Raw genomic sequence first — 20627 nt, 5'->3', positions numbered from 1 at the left:
TGGTGGTGGTGGGGCAGAGAATGGGATAATCGAAAAGTATGACCTAAAAAGTATTTTCCATTATTGAAAATTGCCATTTTAGAATTGACTAGGTAGTCTCAGTGAAATCTTGATGTCTTATCACAGTGCATTGATCAAAGCATTCCCTGGGCCCAGTAAAAGCTGGGAAAAGACTTCCCAAAAGGAATGTCAAAGTTGTTGATACCATTGTGGGAATAAGAATTCTAAGTTTAGGACAGTTTGTTCAGTGATCCGTTTATATTGTGTTTGTCTAAATTCATATCCTCTGGCTTGTGTTAGGAATACATGTTAAGCGTAGAAAACGTTGGATACTATAGTGGAGTTACAGCAATGAAAACAAGAACCAACTACAATCCCACCTGGGGATAGCCATTGGTAGCATTTTAATATGTGCTCTTATAGTGTGTGTTCTGTGTGTTAAAAAATATATACATAGAGCTTGTTATCACATTATAGATGTAAACTTGTAATCCTTTCCCCCTTAAACTTCATAAACATTTTACTGTATTATGTTTTTAGGGTGAGAGTGAGCGGGGGAGGGGCAGAAGGAGAGAGAGAGAGAGGGAGAGAGGGGATCTTAAGCAAGCTCCACACCCGATGCAGCCCAATGCAGTACTCTTGTCTCACTACCATGAGATCATGATCTGAGCTGATATCAAGTGTCAAGACACTTAACTGAGCCACCCAGGGACCGCAACATTTTACTATATTATTATATGGTTTTTATAACTGCACAATATTTCTTTGTCTCAACATACCAAAATAACAGTTGTTGGATAAGAGATTATAAGTAAAATTTCTCTATTAAAAATAATACCATGGGGGCGCCTGGGTGGCTCAGTTGGTTAAGCGACTGCCTTCGGCTCAGGTCATAATCCTGGAGTCCCGGGATCGAGTCCCACATCGGGCTCCCTGCTCAGCAGGGAGTCTGCTTCTCCCTCTGACCCTCTTCCCTCTCGTGCTCTCTATCTCTCATTCTCTCTCTCAAATAAATAAATAAAATCTTAAAAAAATACCACGGGGGACCTGGGTGGCTGAGTCGTTAAGTGTCTGCCTTTGGCTCAGGTCATGATCCCAGGGTTCTGGGATCGAGCCCCGCATTGGGCTCCCTGCTCGGCGGAAAATCTGCTTCTCCCTCTCCCACTCCCCCCTGCTTGTGTGCCCTCTCTTCGCTGTCTCTCTCTCTCTCTCTGTCAAATAAATAAAATCTTAAAAAAAAAAAAACACAACTAAATATCATAAAAGCTCTTTCTGTATTTTTCTAGGTTATATTCTCTTGAAGTAGATTGTGTCAAAAGCGTGTGTGTGTGTATAAATATAAATATATATGTGCATATATAAAAATATACTCATACACAGTGAATATCACATTTCTGTCATTTCATATAACTGGACATGGAATCCTATTTAAGTACTTTTGCTTATTTGGTGTCTTTTTTTCTGTTTTGCCCATTTTTAGTATTTCAGGGATTTTACTTCAACAGTCTCTGATCTTTACTATGTACATATTTACTTTAGCATTCTTTATATACAGCTTCCTTTTTACAGTTTACTTCGTGCACAGCTCTGTGTTACCATGCCTGCGGGTGTAGGACAGAGGGGCAGGAAGGGAGCAGGGCCTTTGGGGCAGTGCTGGGTGGGTGGGATCTGGAGAGAGGCTGGGAAATGTTGGCAGAATTGGAGCTAGGGATGTGAGGATGCCCTGAGGACTAGGAGACAGATGAGGCAGGCTCTGGCATCCACAGGAGCAGACTTCGGGCATATGCGGATTTGCTCAGTCCATTGAGTTTTTTAAAAGGTTTGTAGTGGGATACAATGTAGACAGTTTGTGAATCTGGGTAAATTGCGGATCAGAGTTCCTTGTACCATTCTTGCGACTCTTCTACATGTTTGAAATTATATCAAAAGGAAAAGTTTCTTTTTTTAATTTGTTTGAGAGAGAGCACAGGCATGGGGAGCAGCAGAGGGAGAGGGAGCAGGGACCCGATGTGGGGCTTGATCCCAGGACCCCGGGAGACGCTTAACGACTGAGCCCCCCAGGCGCCCCTCAAAATGAAAAGTTACCCTTTAAGCAAAGTTTGTAGTTTTTGCATTGTGGTTGCTTTAGGCCGGATGTTTGTGTCCTCCCAAAATTCATATGTTGAAACCCTAATGCCCAATGGGGTGATATCTGTGGGCCTTTGGGAGGTGATTGGGTCATGAGGATGGAGCCCTCACGAATGAGATTAATGCCCTTGGAAAGAAGCCCCAGAGAGCTCCCTTGCCCCATCCACCAAGCAGGATACAGTACAGAGCCACCATCTGTGAACCAGGGAGGCAGGTCCTCACCAGAACCTGACCTTGCTGGCATCCAGATCTTGGGCTTCCAGCTTCCAGATTTGTGAGAAATACATTTCTGTTGTTTAGAAGCTATCCGGTCTGTGGTATTTTGTTTTAGCAGCCTCAGTGGAGTAAAGACAATGGTTAAAAGCTTGGGTTCTGGAGTTAGACAGACTTGTGTTGGAATCCCAGTTCTACTTACCAGCGGCTTGGTCTTGGCAACTTAATTTATTTGTTCGTTGGTTCATTCATTCAACAAATAAAAGAGTGCATCCATGTGTCAGGTAGAGTTTGAGGTGCTGGAAGTACAGTGGAGAACAAGATAGACAATAACCTTTGTCCTCCTAGTACTTCTTCAAACCGTTTTCCTCATCTGTAAAATAGGAATAATAAAAGAATGTTCCTAATGAAGTTGAGCTGAGGATCAAATAGAACAGCACACTCGAAGAAACAAAGTACGTGGTATATAGTAAATGTTCAGTACATGTTGTTAGTGTGGAGAATATTAAGGAAAAAACTGAAAAATGATTGTATTTGAATAATTCATGAAATACTTTTAATTAGATTTGAGGTTAAGGTCTACTTAGATGTACTGGCGTATGTCCTTGAAATGGCTTAAGTGGAGGATTACACTCAGGTATTGCAGACATCCTCAAGAGAGGCTTAGGCCATACCGTGGTATACGAAGGGCTGTGAATCTGATCAGTATAAATTTTAATGATGAGGTCAATGGCTGGGTTCTAGAGTTCCTTAGGTTTTCTCTAAGCTAACCCAGCTTAATGTTTAAATTAGACTGTCAGGGACACTGAGTGCTGTAAGCAGTAATTAGCGCTCAGGGATTTTACCCTCAGGGGACTTGGATGTCCTACTCCAGGCCAGTTTGTTAGGCAATTTTGAGAAAAATAGTTACACTATGCTTATGAGGTGGTATGAGTCAGGAAGTTTTCTGTAAATACACTGAGCCTGGTCAGCTGGAGTTGTAATGATTCGTGGTAACTGGTGTCTGAAGAGTTTCACCTGGACCTTATATTTAGTTCTGTTCTCTGGGGTAGAGACTGGGATGCAGGACCTGCTGCTTCTGTCCGTGGGAAGGAGTTACCGGTTTCAAAACTCACGTGTTTTTGGCTCTCCCCAGGGAATTGTGGGGTGTTTGCAACTTACTGAAATCCTTGAAAAATTTGATTTTATCTTTTTTGGTTGTTGTTTTGCTTTTAATCTCTTCTTTAAATTAGAAGTTTGTTAATTTTCCGATTATCGTTCTAATAGAAAGCTACTTGTAAGGTGTGCATTAGGCAAATTGACCCACTAAAGTTTTTATTTTTATTTTTTTTTAAGATCTTATTTATTTATTTGAGAGAGAGAATGGGATAGAGAGAGAGCATGAGAGGGGGGAGGGTCCGAGGGAGAAGCAGACTCCCTGCTTAGCAGGGAGTCTGATGCGGGACTCGATCCCCGGACTCCAGGATCATGACCTGAGCCGAAGGCAGTCACTTAACCAACTGAGCCACTCAGGCGCCCCTACTAGAGTTTTTATAGCTGTTAAGACACACTAACTGAAGTTTTCATAGTTCATAGCAATGTGTAATAGAATGGCTGTCTTTTCTTCATTGATTTTATTTGGCTTTACGTTGTATTTATTTCTACAAGGAACTTTGAATTCTTTTTGGAACAGAAGAGTGGGGATTGGCGTAAACAGATAAATTATCAGTGTCAGACTAATTTGTTTGGCTTCCTGCTTCCAGTTTTTTCTTTCTGGTATTTTTAGCCTTGTCCAATTCCTCACTAACTCACTGAGTAAAACCACTTTGTGAAGGCCAGGGCTATGTTCTAATATGATAAATGTAATTTTTTTTTCAATATGATTTTCTCTTTATTTTAGATAAAATATACAGGAATATGGTCAGGAAAAAGTACATAAGCTTTTGGGAAAATGGAGAGACACATCACCTAAGAGGTGATCAAAACCGTGATGCACAAATGAAGAAATCTCAACTCTCTAGTAATCAAAGAAATGCAAATGAAAACCACAACATTAGGAGGGCAGACAGTGATAAGTCTGGCAATAAAATTTTAAAAAGGATGTGAAGCGATGTAAACCTTACAGACTGCCAGTTGAAGTTCAAATCAGTACAACCACTTTGAAATGCCATTCAGAAATATCTAGTGTAGGTGAAGATATTCCTAATATATATTCTAGCCATATCATTTCTAGGAATTTGCCTTAGAGAAACTCTTCCACTGGAAAACAGGGAGACCTTTATGAGGATATGAATAGCAGCTTTCTTTGTAATGGCAAAATAATGCAAATTAAGTATGTAAAAAATGGATAAATGGTGTTAAGTGATTCTTTGCTACTTAATTTTATTTTTATTTTAATTTTTTAAAAAGATTTTATATATTTATTTGACAGAGCGAGCGTACAATCAGGGGGAGCAGGAGAGGGAGAAGCAGGCTCCCCACTGAGCAGGGAGGCTCTGTCCCAGGACCCTGAGGTCATGACCTGAGTCGAAGGCAGATGCTTAACCGACTGAGCCACCCAGGCGCCCCCTGCTACTAAAGAGAGAATTGGGGTCTTAGTGTATGTATGTGCAGTTACATACTTTGCTTTTCTCATGGAACATTGAAGCCTAGTATTTGTTCCCCACACCATTAAATATTATGAAAATATGTCTTTAAAGTAGCTGTATGCTTTTTATGTGGATGGATCATTTTTTACATTTAATTTTGCCCTTGTTTTTAGTAGTGGTTTTCATTTTTTCCTGCTTATAGTTTCCATGTATTTAAAGGAATGGTCCACATTCTGCCTATTTCCTTAGGATCAGTTACAGCTCCTAGTACTATTTTGGACTGATGTTGGAGTGCTTACTGTACACCGTGTACTATGCACTGCGCATGGAGTGAAATCACTTCATGCTCATGCCAGCTTGATGAGGTAAAGACGTGGAGGCACAGAGAAGTTAATTAATTTGCCTAATATGACTCACGTAGTAAGTGGTGGAGAATTTGAACCAGCTAGTCTGGCAACAAGTTTATGCTTTTTTTTTTTTTTTTTAAGATTTTATTTATTTATTTGAGAGAGAGAATGAGAGAGAGAGAGAGAAAGCATGAGAGGGGGGAGGGTCAGAGGGAGAAGCAGACTCCCTGCCGAGCAGGGAGCCCGATGCGGGACTCGATCCCGGGATTCCAGGATCATGACCCGAGCCGAAGGCAGTCGCTTAACCAACTGAGCCACCCAGGCGCCCCAAGTTTATGCTTTTAACCCAGTGCTATATATTTCTTCTCAGTGTTATTCTACTTCTAAGAAGGTCACTGGGTGCAGCCATCTTTAAAGGTTCCCGAAACATATTGCCAGTTGCCTCTTGAAAGGATATTCCCATAAATTGTATTTGTTTGGTTATTTTAATGTTTAAAAAGTCATTCTTTAATTTCTAAAAGCAGTATGTGTTCATGATAAACAATTCAAATAGTACAGAAATGTGTAAGGTTCAAGTTAAGGTCCCTCCCCACCCCCATCATAACCATTGTTAATACTTGTATATGCTTCTAGAAATTTTTAATCCTACATAAGTGCATACATATGTATGTGATGTATATATTTTTCTCCCTAAATGGGATCATATGATTCCTACTGTTCTACAACTTGCTTTTTTTTCACTTAATTATGCATCTTGGTCATCTTTCTATAGTAGTACATAAAACATACGGTATTCTTGGGGCACCTGGGTGGCACAGTCAGTTGAGTGTCTGCTTTCCGCTCAGGTAATCTCAGGGTTCTGGGATTGAGCCCCACATCGGGCTCCCTGCTCAGCGGGGAGCCTGCTTCTCCCTCTCTCTCTGCCTCTGTTCTCTCTCTCTCTCTCAAATAAATAAAATCTTAAAAAAAAACCTCCTTAATGCCATTAGTATACATTAAAAAAGTTATTAGCTGTATCTTACTTATGAGGTTCCACCTGATTCATATAGCACTGTTGGATTCAGAGGGAGCCCAAGTGCTACTTTTCATGTTCATTATTGAATAGGAAATGTGTTGATGAGGAGGGAAGACTTTGCAGAATGTATGCAAGAGAGAGGTCTGCAGGCCTCTTCTCTAGTGGCCTGCTCAGTTGTTTCCTGGTGTATCATGCTGACCTGATCATTCTTTTGCCAGTTGGCCACGGTGTGGTCCAGGCTCCAATCCCTCTTTTCTAGCAGGATTATTTCCCACTTCTTGACCACTCAGTGCTTTGCTCAGGTTCCATGGGAGCAATAGCTCAGAAAACTACCAGTAGAGTGTACCCTCACTGAGCAGGTAAATCTGTTTAGAGAGCTGCTCAGGTTTCTATTGAATAAGGGAATTGAATATTGAATTAACTGTTGTCTGTATTTACAGTTCTGAATATGTGAGAGAACCATTTTATAGTTGAATTTGTATAGGTTTTATATTATAGTCTTTTTTAGTCTCTGATCTCTAAATGTAGAAACTCTGACTTTCCAGTTCTGTCACATCAGGAAGTATCTATTTATAAAGTTATTATATTTTGTGGGGAGAGGTGGCATCAGTGATTACATAAGAGTCTCCATTTTGAATCAGAAAATTCCCTGCTAGCCCTTGATGACTGGGACTAAACCTTACAGGTTCAATAGAAAGGGCCATACTGTTGCCAAGGTGACTAAAGTTCAAGATCATCTGGTCTCCAGGCAACCTTTTCTAGAGTTGCTTCAAATGCTTTCCCTAGCTTTCTCCAGAGAGGTCTCCCTGCCTTCCTCTAACAGCCTGGGGCCTCAGGAGGAGGAGAGCCCAAGAAAACCTGGGATGATGTGAGGTTTGGAATTTTTTTTTTCTTAAAGATTTTATTTTTAAGTAATCTCTACACCTAACATTGGGCTCGAACCCATACCCCGAGATCAAGAGTCCGTGCTTTACCGACTGAGCCAGCCAGGCGCCCCTGAGGTTTTGGAATTTTTGAAAGACAAAGTGTGTGGCTTAGGTGGCAGTGTCTACATTGGAAAGGAATAATCAGGCTATAGAAGAAGGAGGGTAGTTTCTCTTTACCCTTGTATCTAAAACACGCTAACATCAGAATTTTTTTTGTAAACAGTTCTGTTATATTCCCCTACTCTTGATTGATGTCAGTCCTCCTGAAGCTTGTTAGGGTCTGATTCATGACCAGCTGCCAGCTCTTCATAGACTTGTGAGGGAGGTGAGATGCTTATTGTGTTACCCAGCGGGTGAGAGGTCAGGTGACCAGCGTCTGAGTGAGGAGGCTGGCTAGCCGGGGAGTTCTCTTTCTGATGTCATAAGAGATTATGGCTGCCCTGGGCAGCACAAGCCAGCAGTTAATTTCTCTAGGGCAGGTGACAGTGGAGGTTCTGTGGGCACATGCTCCATGGAAATCAGCCTGCAGATTGTTCCATGCCAAGCTTTGAGATCCTTGCTGCCATTTTTCTTTCTTTTTTTTTTTTAAAGATTTTATTTATTTATTTGAGAGAGAGAATGAGAGATAGAGAGCACGAGAGGGAAGAGGGTCAGAGGGAGAAGCAGACTCCCTGCTGAGCAGGGAGCCCGATGTGGGACTCGATCCTGGGACTCCAGGATCATGACCTGAGCCGAAGGCAGTCGCTTAACCAACTGAGCCACCCAGGCGCCCATTGCTGCCATTTTTCTGGAGAACTTTCAGAGAAGTGAGCCAGGCCACTTGGAACAGAAAGAACCTTGTGCTGCCACGTTTCCTGGGCTGCAGTTGTATATTTGCTGGGGAGTGCCATCGCCCCTGATTTCAGCCCTAGTGAACGCATGCCAAATTTGATATGTTCCCTAAGGGCAACTAGTACTTAGGTTATCCTTTCAGTTACCTGTTTAAAAGAAAAAACCCTGGGGCTAAAAATATTCTTTTTTTGGTTTCCCCTATACCTCTTTAGTAGCTTTTACATTCCTTAGTGATCTCTGTTTTCCCTTCCTCTGTTTTCCCATTAGATACATAAGCATCTTTTTTTAAAAAAAGATTTATTTTTATTTTTTTTTTTAAAGATTTTATTTATTTATTTGACAGAGACAGACATATCGAGAGAGGGAACACAAGCAGGGGGAGTGGGAGAGGGAGAAGCAGGCTTCCCATTGAGCAGGGAGCCCGATGTGGGGCTCGATCTCAGGACCCTGGGAACATGACCTGAGCCGAAGGCAGATGCTTAACTATCTGAGCCACCCAGGCGCCCTATTTTTATATTTTTTACACTTGATCTTAGCCAAAAGGCCGAGAAGCAATTATTTTTATTTTTTTAAATATGTATTTGTCAGAGAGAGAGAGAGAGCTTGCACGTGCACAAGCAGGGGGAGTGGCAGGCAGAGGGAGAAGCAGGCCCCCCGCTGAGCAGGGAGCCCAATGCCGGACTCATTCCCAGGACCTTGAGATCATGACCTGAGCCGAAGGCAGATGCTTAACCGACTGAGCCACCCAGGCGTCCCAAGATTTATTTATTTTCAGAGAGAGAGAGAGAGCCTGTGCCACCCAGGCACCCTGATACATAAGCATCTTTTTGCAGCTAAATATTTGCCCACTGAGTTCAAGCCCCACGTTGGGTGTAGAACTTATTAAAATAATAAAATAAAATGTTCACCAGCAAATGCAAGCAGCTGTGATGACTGGTGAGCTATCATGGAAAGGATGGAAAGGAGCGAGACCCCTGCATTACCTGGATTAGGTAGGAGGGTATCTAAGGAAGAAAATAAGAAAATTAGCAGCATAAAAAAAACAATAAAAATGATGGTTAATAATGGCAGTGAATGTTTTCTGAGCTCTTAATTTATGCCACGTGCTCTTCATGTGTACGTTCCATTGATCTTGACCGTGTAATCCGTGAAGACGCCTACTGAGGAAGGTACTCCTAAGCAGCCGCTTGTTATAGATAAGGAGATAGAAGCAGAAAGGGGCAGACCCACCAGCGACAAGCTGAAATGACTGGGGGTTCTTGTTTATTTATTTTCTTAAAGATTTTATTTATTTGACAGAGAGAGAGACAGCGAGAGAGGGAACACAAGCAGGGGGAGTGGGAGAGGGAGAAGCAGGCTTCCTGCTGAGCAGGGAGCCGGATGCGGGGCTCAATCCCAGGACCCTGGGATCATGACCTGAGCCGAAGGCAGACGCCTAACGACTGAGCCCCCCAGGCGCTCCTTATGTTTTGTTTATGCAGATTGTCCATTCAGTTTCATACTGTACCCATGTCTGCTTTATCTCTATCAAACTTCCTCCCCTAATCTTTCAGTAAATTGATGCATTAGGAAGATAATGCTCTATTTTCCCACCAGCCAGTCCCAGACAGCTATGCACCTGCCTGTTTGAGAAATACAGCCTTAAGAGTTCTCAGTAATTTGGCCAATCAGGGAGCAGCTAGCCTTAAATTTGAGAGGGTCTGTGGACATGGGATGAAGCCTGGCACAGAGGCAGGGCCAAGGTGAGGAGGGGAGGGCGGGGTTGGTGTGCACATGGGGCTTGGTGCTGGGCCACTTCATTCCAGAGGTCCTAGTTGAGAACCTGTTAGGACCTTGGCTAGGAGCAGTGGAGGATACAAAGGAGACGACTTTCACAGCATGTGTGATCTTGTCTGGGAGGTAATATCCATACAACTGGGCCATAACTTTGCATCATCGCCCAATTACTCAATATGTACTTCAGGTATTGAATATAGCTGGTGTTCAGAGAAGGCAGAGTGTGGTATGTCTAGAGTGGTTGGGAAGGCTTCGTGGAAGAGGTGAGACCAAAAAAAATCCTGGTGGGATAGGTTATTTAGAAGTAGGATGGGGCACCTGGGTGGCACAGTCTGTTAAAGCTTCCAGCTTTTGGTTTCAGCTCAGGTCTTATCTCAGGGTCGTGAGATCGGGCCCTGCATGGGGCTCTGAGCTCAGCGCTGAATCTGCTTGAGTTTCTCTCTCTCCCTTATCCTCTGCCCCTCCACACCCACCCTCGCGCGTGTGCTCTCACATAAATAAATCAACCTTAAAAAAAAAAGGGGCGCCTGGGTGGCTCAGTCCTTAAGCATCTGCCTTTGGCTTGGGTCATGATCCCAGGGTCCCGGGATCGAGCCCCGCATCGGGCTCCCTGCTCGGCGGGAAGCCTGCTTCTCCCTCTCCCACTCCCCCTGCTTGTGTTCCCTCTCGCTGTGTCTCTCTCAAATAAATAAATGAAATCTTAAAAGAAAAAAAAAAAGGACAGAGGAGGGCAGTGTAGGCTAGTGAGTGATTCTACTTTTGATTATTATTAATATTCATATTTAAATTAATTTGTGTCCTCTCTCTCAAAGCTCAGTGTTTTCCTAGGTTACTCCTCACAAAATACCCCTAAGAGGACAGGACTTATATATATTATTTGTCAGACCTTTTTTGTTGGTCTGAGTCAAGGATTGCGACCTGCTCGGCCATGGCTGGCAGATCCCAAGTGTGATCCACGCAGAAGCTGTTGGAACGTGCCTGGGTGAGTCATGCACCCTCACTTTGACACACTTCTTGCCACTCCTCCTGTCTTACACCTGACCTGACTCAACATTGACTTCAGGTGCCTTTGTCAGCACTTGAGTTTGCAACTTGGGATATTATGATTTCACTGAGAAAAGGAAAAGGAACTTTAACAAGTTCCCATTTAAGTGAAATTCCCTTCAGAGCTTGAGAACCTAGGTTTAAAACCAAATCTGCCCTTTTCCCAAATCTCCTCTTAAATTTTCTTTTTCTTTTTTTAAAGATTTTATTTATTTATTTTAGAGAGAGCGAGCACAGCAGGTGGAGAGTCAGAGGCAGAGGGAGAAGCAGACTCCCCGCTGAGCAGGGAGCCCGATGCGGGACTCGATCCCAGGACCCTGGGGCCATGACCTGAGCCGAAGGCAGACAGCCAACCGGCTGAGCCACCCAGGCACCCCTCCTCTTAGATTTTCTTTTGCCTTTTTACTAAAGGAAGTAACATCTTGTCTTTTTGTTGTAGGCCACTTTTCCCCCTGAATAGTGCGTGGCTGCCTCAGAACGGGAGATTGAAACTTGGAAGCTGGGAGCTGCATGCATATGATGATTTTTAAAGCCTGAAAAGGCCATTTCTGTTGAATTTATATAACTTTTCCCCACTGCATATGAGTAAGGGCCTGGGGGGAAGAAATCAGCCTGAAGGATACTTTGTGTGTAAAGTAGTGAGTGAAAACAGAGGACTAGACGTGGAAGCTACCTTTCAACATAAAATTTTCAGTTTGCTTTTGCAAAGACTTTATCTTTCTTCTCGGCATTTATTTTGGCCATTTGCTGTGTTTTAGGTTACTGTTGTTGATAAAAGCCTGCCAAACACTACAATAATTCTTCCTTGTTTTTTGGCTGATGACTTTTTTTCTACATCAAGCTAGTTCTGTGGCCTAGTAAACTCCAAAAGAGCGCCCGTGGTTAGAACTGGGATGGAAGCCCAGGGAACTCCCAGCTCACCACTTAGCTCTGCCTCTCTCTGACTTAAAGACCGAGGCCTCTTCTCGGGTCTCCGTTTCTTGGTTCCAGCTTCAAAGGATGAAATGGGCATGAGTCAGTATCTGTGGTGGTTTTGCATGAAAGACTGAGTGTGTGAGATGTTTGTAACTTCCAGGGTAATTAAGAGAGCACAGTAACATTGCTGGTTCCTTCTGACCTCCGGGGGAATGGGCTGGTTCTTCTGAGGTTTCCTGTGGCAAGGATGGGTGCAGGTTGGGCCAAGAAGGTAAGGAGCCGAAGTCACTGGGTTGCCTCTTCCAGCAGTGGGGACTGTAAGAAGTAAGCCAGTGACGAGGGGAACTTAGAAAGGCAAGTAGCGGAAGGGCCAGAGCTTCTGGGGACCCAGAGACTGTGATCTCACCGACACACTGCATTCAAGTCCCCTGAGGGGACTCTCTGCCAAGTGCCTTCATGTGTCGCCTTCCCTCCTCGGCAGGCACTGAGTGACCGCTTCAGCGGTGAGATTCCCGATGACCAGATGGCGCACAGCTCCTTTTTCCCAGATGAATACTTCACCTGCTCCTCCTTGTGCCTCAGCTGTGGGTAAGTGAGGCTGGCCATCTCGGGCAAAGAGACACAGACTTCAGACTTCAGCGTGCGTGCAGGTCCCCTAGGGTCTGGTTAAATTCCAGATTCTGAATTAAGGGTGGGTTGGGGTTTGAGAAGGTGTATTTCCAGCAAGTTCCCAGGTGAATCCTGGTGGTCGGGGGACCACACTTTGAGGTTGTAAGGGATTCTAGGATACATGGCTGTGAAGAGTCCTCTGACGAGTCCGAACTGGTTTAGATGTGAAATTGGCTGGCTTCTGGCTTGGACAGGTTTTTACTACAGAAAACGTTAGGTTGCTTTGTTTTTCTACGTTTCTCCTCCCAAGGCTTTTCGTTGTAGTCGTTCCGCTTGCTTATTAACTCACATTTGCCAGCCTTGTGTGTACAAAGCTCTGTGGTAGTAGGTGTCAGTCCTGGTTGATTCTTTTCACTGTGAGGGCAGACTCTGAGAGCACATTAGAATTCTCCAGGGAGCTTTCAAAGTTGTCAAGGCCTCGACCTCACCTCCAAGGATGCTCACTTAACAGAGCTGGGGTGGGGCCCTTCGTGTTGGTGCGTTTGAAGGGGTCCTCAGATGATTCTGATGTGTTGAGAACATTGAGTTAGGGCAGTGCTCCTCAAACTGTAATCTGTGTGTGCAGCACCTTGGGGTTTTGTTAGAATGCAAATTCTGCATCAGCGGCCTGGGTGAGATTGTGCATTTCTGACAAGCTCCCGGGTGATGTGGTGCTGCCCCGTCTGTTGACCGCACTTTGTTCCAGGGGTCTTGGAGCCGCGATTCTCACATTTGGTCATTCGTCAGAAAAACCCGATGGACATGTTAAAATACGTTGTTGGGCCTTGCCCCCCCAGTTTCCGATTCAATAGGTCTGATGTAGGGCCTGAGAATTTGCATTTCTGATAAGCTCCCAGGTAATGCTGATGTTTCTGATTGGGGCCACACTTTGAGGATCCCTGGATTAATTTGAGCTGTTGACGGCTATTAAATCACAGTCTGGTGACTTGTCGGATAGAGCTCAGGGGACTTGAATGCAGTGTGTCGGTGAGATCACAGTCTCTGGGTCCCCACCCCGCCGTCCTCTTCACCATTGAATTGTCTTCACACCCATCAGGACCACTGCCCCACATCCTCCACGTGTATCCCTCTAGAGGAGGAGACCTGAGCCTTTTGTTGTGAACGGTCTTTCTGCGTTGAACCCTGTATGCAGGCTACCTGCTGGGCACTGAACTGCCACCACCTTGGCTCTGAATCTGTAAAAAGGATTTGCTTTTAGATTATACGGTCTGGGCTGGGGAGAGCTAAGGATTATGGTGGAGAGGAAAGCGGGATGTTAGTTGCCAGTGTGACTTACCTTCCTTTTTGTTTACCCCATAGCCCAGCATGAGGGGCTTAGGTTCTGTTGGATCATCACTTTTCCATTCTGACAGCCTCACCAGGGTTTCCAGAGCTTTCCCTTCTATCATGGTGAAATTCTAAAGTCCTGTTCTCTTGTTTTTGCGTTGTCAGGATGGCAGAGCTCACTGTTCGTTTGGAAGGTTTTCTTGTTCAGCCTAAGCCTCCTTTTAATGCATTGCCAAATTTTGGAGGTTGGTTTTTGTTTTACATCTTGGCAGCCTGTTCTGGTTAAACTTCCCATTTTGTGCTTTTTTGGATTTTGGGGTTTCCTGAGTGCCATTCAGGTTTTATCTCCTGTCAGGGCGGTGTCTTCTGGCTCCTCCATTCCTTCTGTGGGACCGTCCACGTGGGTTTTCCAGGAAGAGAGTCCTCCCTCTCTTCTCCTTTCTCCGCACACAAGGGTAACAGTGGCCTCACTTCTGTAGTGCTGTTGAGTCTCGTATCAGAGAGGCATGTGGATTTCTGAGACACACACAGCACCCTCTGTGCTCAGGATTCGGGGCCCAGTTCATAACCCTGGGTCCGGCTCAGGGTCCCACTCCCCCGTGTAAGTGCCGGGGCTCCTTTAGCCGCCTCACTGTCAGCTTTTGGGCTTCACTCAGGGCTGGATGTAAGAACAGCATGAATCATGGGAAAGAAGGAGTCCCTCATGAAGCCAAGAGCCGCTGCAGATACTCCCACCAGTATGACAACCGAGTTTATACCTGCAAGGTGAGTGCTCTGCTCTGGCAGCTGGCTTGCTGATCCTGCTCTGCTTTTGGGAAAGACTAGGGGACCACCCTTTGCTGCGTCCCGAAGTATTTGATGTTTAAATCAGTATCTCTGGGACTTCTCCCCAGCTCTAACCAGAGGAGCTCCCATGCCTCTGTTGCTGGGGCCCCTTGGTTTATTTATTTATTTACTGATTTATCTCCCAGCCTGTTTTCCCTTATTCTGTTGAGCTTTGTATGCCAGGGGCATATACACTGACTGTTCATTCTTCAGAGCAGGAGTGCTCTGCAGGAACCCAGTCTAATGGATTTTCGGTGGCGGGTGTAAATTACAGCTCCGTTTTGGGGCCTGGGATGGGTACACATTCAGTTGGTGATCTTCTAGGGCACTGGCTTTTTTAGAGAAATAGCCCTTCCCCTGATGTGCTGAACTCAGGGTCTGCAAACCCTGATACGGTTTGTGGGGAGGGGGCTGGCCAGGGACACGAAGCGGCCAGGGGCTCTGGTGTACAGAAAAGAAGCTGGCAGAGTGCTCCATGTTTCAGGCGTGTTATGAGAGAGGCAAGGAGGTCAGCGTAGTGCCCAAGACATCTGCTTCCACGGACTCCCCCTGGATGGGTCTCGCAAAATATGCCTGGTCTGGGTGAGTTTAAATGGCGACGACGTAGCTGAGGGTTGTCGGTGTGTCGGTCTGCCAGGCACCTGGCCCGGTAACAGTATCTTTTCGCTTTGCATGTAGGTATGTGATCGAATGTCCCAACTGCGGCGTGGTCTACCGTAGCCGGCAGTACTGGTTCGGGAACCAGGATCCTGTGGATACGGTGGTCCGGACGGAGATTGTGCACGTGTGGCCTGGAGTAAGAGCGGCTTCGTTTTTCCTCTTGTATCGTTCAGTTATTCGTGTGTGGGGAGAATGGAACTTGGGTAGCATTAAGGTTCACCTTGAATTTTAATATATTGGTGGTTTAGGGAGGCAGGATCTGGAGGGCCTTTCTTGTCCTAGACCCTTAATTATTTTCATTTCTTCTTGCTTGAATATTAGAAGCACAACTTTAAATAAACTAAATGTTGATCTATTGTTATACTGCCTTAGCAAATAAGATATTTTTTCATATTCTCATTTCCACATGCATGTGTGTATAGATGCAGTTATAATTTACGTGCCATTTACCTGCTTTTTCTCATACCTCCGTTTTACTTCCACATTGCTTCCACTTTTCATGATTCTCCTTTGTAGTCACTGGAACATTCTGTCTCATGTTCTGGTTCGATTCTCCATCCCCTTCTTTTTGAACATTCATGCTGTTTATGATTTTTCTTTTATTATCAAAATGCTATAGTGACATTCTTTATGTGTGAAAGCCTCTGCTCTGGGAAATTCTCTTGCACTGTATTCTAAGAAGGGGGATTTCTATCGACCCTTATTATTTTTTAATTTGACTTTTGAATTCAAGATGTTGGAAAAACAAATCTGGAGGCAGTGATGCGCTCTCGTTCTTACCAGTAAATCACAACACACCCCAAACCTTGTCTCTTCGCAGAAAAAAGACGAGTGATTTTCTCGAAGGGACTTACCTTACTTGGTGCTGTTCCCCTTGCTGGGTGACTCCTAAAGGTACCGGTCAGCCCCACAGGCCTACCTGCAGAGCCGTCTTGAGCTTTCTGGGGTCCTATAGCTCCCATAAAACTGAAGATTTCCTTCTTGTTTGTTCTTCTCTCCAGTTTCCAGTCCCACCAAAATGTGCTCCTGTGGTATGGTCTCATTTCCGGAGCCCACCCTCTGGGCACGATGGGCCGGGCCATCCTGTCCCAAACACTTAATGTGGTCTTGACTTTCTCACTACACCTTTTCTGACTAATGTCTTTCGTTTTTGGATCTGTGTTCTTTCTTGTGAATGCCGCTGTCTGCATGGTAAGATCTGTTCCAAGAAAGCAGTGATACCATCGTTCCCTTTTAGGCCACGTTCCTCGTGGTCCTTGGGATTAGGGGATACAGGTCCCTCCCCTTCTGTTCGTTCACTCAGTCATTATTGTCAGCCCAAGTATTGGTTGAGTACTTTGTGCCCAGAATTGAACCTGATACTTTAAAAATACAAGAATGAAAAAGGTAGGTTATTTTCAGAGAGCTCAGTCTAATAGCGAGTCAAATACATAAACAGGTACTGTCTTTACACATGGAAACAGGATTCTTAACAATGTACAGGTATTAGAGGAAGCCAAGAGGAAGGGCTCCTAACCCAGCCTGGGGTGGGGTGGGGGGCTTCCTGAAGGAGGTGCCATCTTTACTCGAATATCTCCTGGATTGCACATCTTGCTAATGGGCAGGTAAGGCCTGAATTGAACAGTTGTGCACCAAGTCCTGTGGTTGCCTTGAGGGAATAAGTCAGTAATGACTGGTTGGGTGTGATACTGCCTAGAAGCCGGAGGCATTCTTGATTTGTTCCCACTCTTCTCTGCCAGGGAGTTTGTGGTTTCTGAGTTGGCCATTGATGAGTCTACAACTCACCTGAGACCCCCTCTCCCTCCTTTGCCTTTACTCCCTTCACCCGGAGCATGATGGGAGCCTGCATTTTCATTTCAGACTGATGGATTTCTGAAGGACAACAATAATGCTGCCCAGCGCCTCTTGGACGGGATGAACTTCATGGCTCAGTCAGTGTCTGAGCTTAGCCTTGGGCCCACCAAGGCTGTGACTTCCTGGCTGACAGACCAGATTGCTCCTGCATACTGGAGGCCCAACTCCCAGATCCTGGTATGGTGCGGCAGGACGCCCCTGCATCCCTGGCGTGGCCCCTTCTGCTGGTGCCATTTTGCCCTGTCCTAAGCTTGCTCTGTGAGGGAGGCATGGGATTTCTCTTTCAGTCAGGTTCATTCCCAGAGCATTAGAAAGGGTGAGGCACGTGAGGCAGCCATGTTCTCTTGCCCATTGATTTCTCTTTGTCTTACTCTGCGGTTATTCTTTTTGGTGGATTATAGTTTCTTTGCCTCCAAGGGCTAGTTCTTATCGGTCAGATGTCTGAGGTGGTAGATAACAGAATCTGGAGGAAAAGGGGCATTTAGAGGTCATGTGGCTTGATGCATAAATCTCTGCCCACAGCAAGGGAGCCCCCAGCTTTGGCCCACACACTTTGGGACAGGAAGCTTGCTCCTCACCCCCTTCCCAAAGGCTCTTTTGAGAAGCCATGGGAAAAGAAATGAATTCTCATAGTTTTTTTTTTTTTCCTCATTGGTCTTCTTGCTAGACTTAGCAGAGTCCTTTCTGAGGACGCTGTGACTCAGCCAGGTAGATTTGAGGTGGCTTTCTAGGCACGTCTCAGAGGAGAAAATGGGTCACAGCTGGGCCTCCGTGGGTGTGCTCTGTGTGACTGGAGGTCCCAGGTTCTCTCCATTACTGCTGTCGGGGTCCTGCTGTTCTCAGTGGTCCTGGGGTCCTCTGCTTGGGTCTCGCTGGCTTTCTCGGCTGGTAGAAACGAATAATATCTGCCTCTCTGTTTTGGGCTTGGAACAGAGCTGCAACAAGTGCGCTACATCCTTTAAAGATAACGACACCAAGCATCACTGCCGGGCCTGCGGGGAGGGCTTCTGTGACAGCTGTTCGTCCAAGACCCGGCCTGTGCCGGAGCGGGGCTGGGGCCCTGCGCCTGTGCGGGTGTGTGACAACTGCTATGAAGCCAGGAATGTCCAGTTAGGTAACGTGGGGCCCAGGAGCTGTGGCGGGGCGGGGGGGCCCTCTGTCCTTGGCGCAGTGGACTGCCACATGCCTCGCCCCGTTCCAATCCCATCACTCTAACGATGGCAGCTGCCTGCCTGGCCCTGGCCGGCGTCCTCTAAGCTCTAAGCTCTTTGTTTAACAGAGTCCTAGGGGTGCAAGTCCTGGGGGTGGGGGGTTCACCCTGTCCTATGTTTACCAGACATGGCTTAGACTGGGTCTTTTTCCTGGAGAAGGTTCTTGGTCACGCTCCTAGAACCTTTCTGGCTTACCCTGAAAGGAAGGTTATAAAACAGCTCCAGAGGGTTGAGGCCAAGGACTACCAGAGCTCACTTGGTGTCAGGGTCTGACCTGCCTCACAGCCCAGACCCTTGTGGTCATTGCAGGGCAGGAAGCACAGTGGTATCCTGGGAGAAGAATCCAGAAGCGCTCTGTGGTTGCCCCCTGAGTTTTCCACTGGGGAAATGACTAAGAGGTGATGGCTTTTCCTTTCTTGCTGTCTACAGATGTGACTGAGGCACAGGCTGATGATGAAGGCGGGACGCTGATTGCACGGAAGGTGGGCGAGGCCGTGCAGAGCACTTTGGGAGCCGTGGTGACAGCCATTGACATACCACTAGGTGGGTGTAGTGTATGTGGGATGAGGGGTTTCAGAGTGCCCTGGGCTGTCATTGTGTCAGGGGCTTGCTGACCTAGATTGAGCTGGGCAGCAAGGCGTTGACTGAAAATTTACATTTGCTTGCTTCTGAACCTTAGTGGTTTCGTGTTTAATCCTGGAGGCCATCTCTTACACCATCCATTGCTGCATAACAAACTACCTGAAAATGTAAAGACTTGAAACAACCGCCATTTTTTTTTCAAGATTTTTATTTATTTAACAGAGAGAGAGAAAGAGCACAGGTAGGCAGAGTGGCAGGCAGAGGGAGAGGGAGAAGCAGGCTCTCTGCTGAGCAGGGAGCCCAACGTGGGACTCGATCCCAGGACCCTGGGATCATGTCCTGAGCCGAAGGCAGCCAGTTAGCCGACTGAGCCACCTGGGCGTCCCTGCCACCATTTTTTTTTTAATTAATTAATTTATTTGACAGAGAGAGACACAGTGAGAGAGGGAACACAAGCAGGGGGAGTGGGAGAGGGAGAAGCAGGCCTCCCGCCGAGCAGGGAGCCCGATGTGGGGCTCGATCCCAGGACCCTGGGATCATGACCTGAGCCGAAAGCAGACGCTTAACGACTGAGCCTCCCAGGTGCCATGAAACAACCGCCATTTTATCATGTCTCACAACTTTGAGTCAGGAAGGGTAATTATTCCGGTCTAGGTGGCATTGCCTGGAGTTACCACCTAATACTCCAATACGGCAGCCTGACCTGTCCTAAGGGGCCAAGCCAACCTTGCTTACATGCTGGGCACTTTGGCAGGGCTGCCTGGAAGGCTGGGCTTGGTAGACCCCATCTCCGTGTGTTCTCCAGGCCTCTCTACATGGTTTCTCCAGGGGTCGTTGGACTTCTTACGTGGGGGCTCAGGACTCTTAAGAGCCAATATCCCAAGAGATAGGAGGTAGAAGCCACCAGTGTCTTGAAGGTCTGGGCCTGGAAGTGGTACCTCGGCCGTAGACTCCTGTAGTCACAAAGCCTGCCTGGATTTGAGGGAGGGGGCAGGAGTGTCAGAGAGTTTGTGGCTGTCTTTAATCGACCACACCAGCCAAGCCAAGCTGTTACTCATTAAGGATTTAAGATCCTTATTCACCTCCAGTTGTGAGGGGTACTTGTAACTAGGAGGATCAGAGGGAGGGGAAGGGAAACCCTCCAGTGTGTGTGTGTGGAAGGCTTAGGCACGGTTGGCTGGGCCTGGGGTGTTTCTGCCCATTGCAAGGGAGCGACTGAAGGCTCCTGGGTGGGTGGTGGTGGAAATCACTTGGATCTGATTTACCGTCCTTGTGGCTCAGAGGTGAGCAGATGATGAGCTTTTGACTCAAGGAATAGATTTGGTAGGAATAGATTTGCCCAGGCTTGAAGCTCAGGTTGCATCCGCTCTCAGGGCTGCCTGGGAGAAGTGGCGCTGCCCTCGGCACAGAGAGCCCGCCACCTCTGCTCACCAACGGCTCACCTGCGCAGTGCTCACTGGCTGTTGGGTCCCAGGTCAGTGTGTCAGACATGTCACGTTATTTCTTGTAATCCCCGTAACCGCTCTTGAATGTGGGTTGTTGAAGAGGAGGAAGCCAAGGCCCTGAGAAGTTAGGTAACTTCTCTCGATCCTGCAGCCACTAATTAGCACGTGCTCAATGGAACAGGGATTTGAATGAAGAGATATCCTGACTCCCAGAGTCTGGGCTTCTTTATCATTATTCCAGTGGTTCTTTTTTTTATTTCTTTTTTTCTTTTTATTTTTTTTTAAAGATTTTTATTTGAGAGAGAAAGAATGAGAGAGAGCACGAGAGGGAAGAGGGTCAGAGGGAGAAGCAGA

The 20627-nt window shown here is 46.1% G+C and overlaps 1 protein-coding gene across 8 annotated transcripts in view; it reads left to right on the top strand.

Moving 5' to 3' along the window:
* ZFYVE1 (zinc finger FYVE-type containing 1) overlaps window positions 1-20627 on the top strand; it is a 57300-nt gene that overhangs the window by 33905 nt on the left and 2768 nt on the right. For 3 of the 8 annotated variants that reach the window (XM_073895477.1, XM_025869722.2, XM_073895476.1), the window contains exons 5-11: window positions 12243-12349; window positions 14353-14461; window positions 15006-15103; window positions 15200-15317; window positions 17042-17212; window positions 17969-18149; window positions 18676-18789. In XM_073895477.1, coding sequence (XP_073751578.1) covers window positions 12243-12349; window positions 14353-14461; window positions 15006-15103; window positions 15200-15317; window positions 17042-17212; window positions 17969-18149; window positions 18676-18789 — 898 coding nt within the window. Of the gene's footprint in view, window positions 1-4897; window positions 4919-6762; window positions 7143-10614; window positions 10785-12242; window positions 12350-14352; window positions 14462-15005; window positions 15104-15199; window positions 15318-17041; window positions 17213-17968; window positions 18150-18675; window positions 18790-20627 lie in introns of those variants that run through there. The other 5 variants (XM_073895479.1, XM_073895478.1, XM_073895480.1 and 2 more) reach the window with 5 other exon arrangements.

This window comes from Callorhinus ursinus, unplaced genomic scaffold (genome assembly GCF_003265705.2).
Source record: "Callorhinus ursinus isolate GAN/ISIS: 27379988/994484 unplaced genomic scaffold, GSC_fseal_2.0 scaffold8, whole genome shotgun sequence".
NCBI lineage: Eukaryota > Metazoa > Chordata > Mammalia > Carnivora > Otariidae > Callorhinus > Callorhinus ursinus.
This window is presented reverse-complemented; position numbering and strand designations above follow the sequence as displayed.